General features: G+C 37.0%; 1 protein-coding gene across 2 annotated transcripts; it reads right to left on the bottom strand.

Annotated features, from left to right (window-relative positions):
- Positions 1–1115: 1115 nt before the first annotated feature.
- rergla (RERG/RAS-like a) lies at positions 1116–5392 on the bottom strand. Of its 2 annotated transcripts, none has more exons than XM_052554858.1 (5): positions 4826–5392; positions 4653–4709; positions 4220–4293; positions 2620–2768; positions 1116–2085 (listed from the first exon to the last, which is right to left on the bottom strand). In XM_052554858.1, the coding sequence occupies exons 1-5, from the start codon at positions 4875–4877 to the stop codon at positions 1800–1802; spliced, it is 618 nt and encodes a 205-aa protein (XP_052410818.1). In that variant the 5' UTR covers positions 4878–5392; the 3' UTR covers positions 1116–1799. The 2 variants fall into 2 exon arrangements, with proteins under 2 accessions (XP_052410818.1, XP_052410817.1); XM_052554857.1 differs by having other exon boundaries at positions 1116–2088; positions 4826–5388.
- Positions 5393–6076: the final 684 nt, after the last annotated feature.

Below are 6076 nucleotides of genomic sequence, written 5' to 3'. Positions count from 1 at the left end.
AAACAGATTGCAATTCCTCTTGGGGTCACTAGAGGCGCTACAATGGAATCATTCTGCTGTATTCCAAACAGGATAAATTTGACTCTGAAGGCCATTTTCAAACAAAAACTGGCCCTTTGAAAGTAACAATTTTGAAACAGACAACAGATGAACACTACAGGGGCTAACACAAACTGTAACACTAAATTCTGATTGTCTGACAGGCCCAGCAAAGCTGTCCAACTTGAAGAAAATAACGCTAAGTTGAAAAACATGTATAGATATTAACAGGAAGAAATAACCATGGTTCATCTCCCCAAAAGAATAGGGAGTTTGCAAAACATGAGCTAAAAGTGAAATTCCCAGCATGTTTAGCTGTTCAAGAGTGTTTATCCAGGAATCAGTATGTGATGACAAGACCCTCATAAGCATACCACCTTGTGTTTTCATATCTCCTTTGGAATCAATGCTGTACAAACAGCCATCTGCCCCTCTCCCCTATATTGATAAGGGGTTTCTCGTTTTAGCTTCTGCAGGTATGAGAACTAGAGAGACTCAATCCACAGTCTGGCTCTCAAATATTACTCAGCATAACTTGCTGTTGTTGGGAACCGTCATGCTGGATGTTGGCCGGACGTCTAAAGGGTCAACAAAAAAGTTGTGTTTTTTACCTTTACCAGTGTGAGGAAAGAACCAGAAGCAACATCAACTGATATTTTACACCACCAATTTACTACTTAAAAAAAAATGTTTTAATAGTAAAAAGTAAACAGTAGTGTGCAAGCATTCTATTAAAAAAGTAATTTCAGAAAGTAATGTACAATATATCATGTACTATGCATCTGGTAATTTGTAGAAAAAATAAAACCAGCTAAATGACTCATTTTACATTTTATTGATGCTTTCCAAAACCTCAGTCTGTTCGTTATTATCTCTTCACTGTAACTACAACTTGCTACCTGAAGCAATTCTGTTGTGTAACATTAAAGTTAATGCCATTCTGGAGAACATTTCAGAAAAACTATTCAATACTGCATACCGATCACTTATTTTCTGGTCGGGCCATTGGCTTCCCAGTTTTGACTAAACAAAATACCTTTAGATGTCCATTCCTACAAAAAGGAAAACATGCTAGGTCAAAATTGTCGCATTTTAATGCACAGCTGTTTTTGTTTTACAGGAATTTGAATATATTTCAAAGCCCATAAATGTCATATGACACTTCGTTGCTCACATCGTACATGTAGAAAGTGATTAAATTACACAATAAACATTTGATCTGCGTCCATAGCAAGCTAACCTATATTTCACAACCTCAGGCTTGACTTTGACTTGGCAGTTTTTAGGTGACATTTAAACATCCCAAGAAGTGAAACATTTAAGGCAAAAAGCAGAGATGTGCAGCTATACACCGATTAGGATACTGTATTTTGCATTAATACAATAAAACCTATTTTAAATGTTTTCCACCATGACATTAAATGTTGACAACTGAAACATTATATCATTGCCACAATGCAATGTGATTCTCATTTCCATTACGGTAATGAGAAATGATGAGGTAAATGTCAAGAAAATATTGTTGCAATGCAAAACGGTTCTAAAACAGGCTTCATTTTCTTGAAGCTAAGAAAGTTTTTGTTTTCTTTTGACTTTAAGGTGAAAAATGTCCATGTTCTTGATGTGTTTCATGAGATTTCACCAGGTAATGACTGTGTGGCCAAGACACGGCATCAACAAAAAGCGGTGAGGAACTACAGTATATAAACAAATTTGACACATCTCAAATGCCAGTCCTGTAGCAATTGTCCAAGTTCATTTTAAACAGATTTCCGTCGTTTTCCGAAGACATTATTGATGAGTTTGGCCATGGATTTCGAACCGCTAGGACGACGGCGACGCTCCTTTGCCTTGCCTCCCAGACTGGCATTGCGCACGATCTTAGAGAACATGAGCACCACCTCCTGGTAGTGCTCCGCAGCAGACAACTCATAGAACTGACAGCGGCCCTCGGACGCCAACTTCTGGCCTTCTTCCCTGTCCACTTCCCGCATGTGGCACAAGTCTTGCTTATTGCCCACCAGGAAAATCACAGAGTCTGCGTCCCTGCTGTCACAAGGGTAAAAACATCAATGAAGATGTTTCACTATTTTCTACTTACTAAAATATATCTAAATTCCTATGAATGCTGTTGATCAGATTAAAATAACTGGCAATGTCTAGCAATGCTTAATTTACTATAACCAAAGTAAAAGGAGCTGACAAAACAGCCTGAAAGCATAGAAATTATGAATAAACAAATAAATGTCAATGTGAAGAGACTAGAATAAAAACAGATCAATATTCCACTTATTTCTTCTATAATGTGAATTCAACTCAAATGCATCTACTTAATCATTGGAAATTTCACAATAGCCAAGGCTAAACTAAAAATAGATGTTTTTCATTGAATCGCTGAGTCACCAGCTCATTCGCCCATCAGCACTGCCCACAACACTCAATTCAACAATCCTCCTCAATGGGAATCAAAGCTGGTGAATAATGGACACCCCACACAAGAGCAACACTAATATATGGACAGAAATAGACACATCTTCTGCTGCCTGAGGGTGTTGTTGTGAAACTCAGATGGGCCGCTACCTTTTAGATCCTCCCAGGTGAAGCTCTCGGATCAGGTGCACTATGGCTTTGGCCGTGAGGAAGGAGGAACGATCGCTGATGTCGTAAACGACCACAAAGCCATCGGCCCAGTGGATCTGCTCATTGAGTGTGGACTTCCCCTCGCATGGCTGCACAAACAAATCACACATCCAAATATGTTTTACAAAACAAATATATTCCATAATCCATAATAATGCTTTCTCTAGTGACAACAAATCTATCCGCTATTGTCCTCTCACATCAAAATCCCGGTATATTTCTTTAAAACAGGTTTGGAATATTTTTGCTTTTAAACTGTACTTGATCTGTGCATATTTCTCACCTGATTCAGAAAAGATAATTTTTTTTTTTTTTTTTTTAACAGGAGATTGCAATATTATATATAGGAAGCAATGCTTTGAAGTTAAAAAGAGTCTTAATGATGGATTGGTTTCTTACAAACATGCAGTTTTTCACTTCACAAGACATTAATTGATGGACTAGGGTGGTATTGTGTATTATTGTGGTGTTTTTATCAGCTGTTTGGACTCTCATTCTGACGGCACACATTCACTGCAGTGGATCCACTTGAGGGCAAGTGATGCAATGCTAAATTTCTCCAAGTGTGTTCCAATGAAGAAACAAACTCATCTACATCTTGGATGGCAAGGTGGGTTCATTTTCAGCAAATGTTAAATTTCGGGCGAACTATAATTGGCCCCATACTGTTTCTAAAGAGAAAACCAGGGACAAGACCAAATCATTTTTCCTAGTAATCTACATTTATGCCACAAATACTGTCAGTTAAGCTTAGCTTATATTAAACCAGCAGTATGAGTAAATGGGATTATGAGGAAAGTCAGGATAATCAACTGGACCCCCAAGAGGCACAGATGGTATCCAATCACATAATGGGCAACAGACTGATAAAATAATTGGATTTAATCCAAGATGTAAATGCACTCATCCTCGACTTTCATCATTTTAACCACATTAATGATATATATATTAGGCTCAGGAAGGAAAAAAGTATTTTTAAAATACACACTTCCTCTCATATTACTTCACTCTTTTGTGGTTATATAAGGGTTATTTCCAAATAATAATATAAGTGTTCAGGGCTAATATAGCTTTACAGTCCTGAGCAGGGCTGAATGGTGCATTATACACTGCTAGCTGTGTCTGGAGCTTGCGGAAAGATTATATAAGGCAGAGAGACCCACAAGTCTGCAATACTCATTAACGCCAGTAAAATAGATGATACTGGCTTTCTTCTGGATACACACTAATAGTTAGTAGGTTAACCCTTTTTGCTTTTGATGATGCAAAGGTATCTGGAAAATGTCTAAACGATTCAAGTCTATGAATTGGGCTGCTTACATTAAAATCCATATACATATACAACACACAGAAGCAATGAAATTTGGTCTACATTTACTGTATAAACAGGCAAAGGTTAAGTAATCTTATAGAAAGATCACTGGAATATGCACAGTCAGTCATGCTCACTTTAGCACACTAAACCATATGGTGCTTTATGAAGGCACTGCCTTGATTACTACTACAGTAGTGTAATTACAGTTGCATATTACCCACATACCTGAGAACATGGGTCATACAGTTCGAGATTAAGCTGTTTTCCATCAATAGACATGCGCTTTCTGTAGATGCACTCTGTAAAGGCAAGAACAGATCACATCAGATAGAAAAGATTCCTGCACATACAGTAAACTGCCGTGATTCACTGGCATGCTTTGTGTAGCCTACTTGGCACTGCGCCCATTAGTGCCAATGCTCTTGTAGAGCATTGCTGGGTGGTCTCACAAACATCGAGATATAAAAACAGGTAGTCAAAATTACACAAAATACCAGAAAAGCATATTACTGAACTTTTCAGTCACTGATTTTGCAAACATTTGGTTACCCCCACCATATACCTAATCAGTCCTGCACACTTCTCCAACCAATAGACCCTCTATGAACACAAGTATTAAAAATGCAGCAATATGAAAACAATATCACAAATAGCCCACCTGATGAGGATGCATATTCACCAATAAATCGCCTGGTTAGAAATCGAACAATAAGTGCTGTAAATGTAGAGAAGAAGAAAAAATATGAAACATATTATTTTTGTAATTTGCACATTTAGCAAATTGTGTGTAATATACACACACGTAGATATAATGTATAAAAATACACATACCTGATTTCCCGACACCCTCGGATCCTAGAACTGCAACTTTTATGTCATTCATTATGATTCGTAGAAACAGTTAAAGTCGAGAAGGAATGAAACTCAAACGCGTCGAATGCGTTTAACGCACGCTCCACATTTCAGTCACTGCGCGGGACGCTTTTAAAACAGTGCAGAATGAACGCAAGAATTGACTGAAGCATCCTCTGGTCGTTCAGAGCAGTGTTGATCAGGTGTTTATCAGACAGACTCTGCCTCTTCAACGCTGCTCTCGGCTCGAGCATTCACACGACTCTGACGTCGCGGTGACGCAACGCGCAGCTGGAGCCAAAACATCGCAGGATCTGATGTATGTGGACGGCTGAAAGAGGCTGCACTTTCTTGGATGTGTTTTTTTTTTCAGTTTGCTGTACCATTTAATTCATGGTTGTAGTAAATCATCAACATGTTATTCTTATCTGAAATATGCAACAACCATTATGCTATGGCCTACTATTATGAAAAACAACAGCAACAACAAAAACACTCCATAACCTTTTAAAAAAGCTATATTCAGAAACAACAAGAAAAATCACTTTTAAATAATAATGAATGCAAACTTAAACAATAAGAGTTTTATAAAAATCATATATAGACCTATATACAGTAGCCTATCTGTGTGGAGCACTGACTGTTGTCAGACTCCTTGTGCAAAAAAGAAAAAAAAAATGTTTGGAAATGTAAACTGATATTTCCTACTCACACACTACAGCAAAAGATAGAAATAACTGACTTAAAGCCATTTTTACCTAATTAAAATACTAGTGTTCTAATAATTTTGGTCACCACTGTAAACAATATATACATATATTTAAATTCAAAAGATTATGCCTTATTTCTGAGTCTGATTAATCAATGATATTATAATAAATATAAATAATATATAGCAAACAACAAGGGGTTTATACATTTTGAATAATGGATTTGTTAAAATAAAAAAAGGTCACGCTTTAGTTTGGTGACCACAACTGACCACTGACTATTAACTGCAACTTTCCTCTTAATAAACTCATAAATTGATGTTTAGTAATAGTTAGGTAGCTAGTTGTTAATTCTAGGTATAGGATTGGATTAAGGGATCTAAAATATTATCATGCACAATATGCCATTAATAGATGGGGGGGGTTAAGTGTGAATGCAATAATAGTTACATCTTAAATACAATGTCACACTAGCTTTGGCTGAAGCAAACAGCTTTACTAATTGTGAGGTCTGTGCGGT

This window comes from Carassius gibelio, chromosome B4, assembly GCF_023724105.1.
Source record: "Carassius gibelio isolate Cgi1373 ecotype wild population from Czech Republic chromosome B4, carGib1.2-hapl.c, whole genome shotgun sequence".
NCBI lineage: Eukaryota > Metazoa > Chordata > Actinopteri > Cypriniformes > Cyprinidae > Carassius > Carassius gibelio.
The sequence above is the reverse complement of the archived record's forward strand: the minus strand, read 5'-3'. Positions and strand labels throughout refer to the sequence as shown.

Excerpts from the sequence above, each read along its gene's own strand:
- rergla (XM_052554857.1), bottom strand. The coding sequence starts at position 4,877 with ATGAATGACATAAAAGTTGCAGTTCTAGGATCCGAGGGTGTCGGGAAA. Across the intron at positions 4,294-4,652 it reads TGAATATGCATCCTCATCAG|AGTGCATCTACAGAAAGCGC; the intron begins GTGGGCTATTTG and ends TTGCCTTTACAG. Across the intron at positions 2,769-4,219 it reads TGTATGACCCATGTTCTCAG|CCATGCGAGGGGAAGTCCAC; the intron begins GTATGTGGGTAA and ends TTGTTTGTGCAG.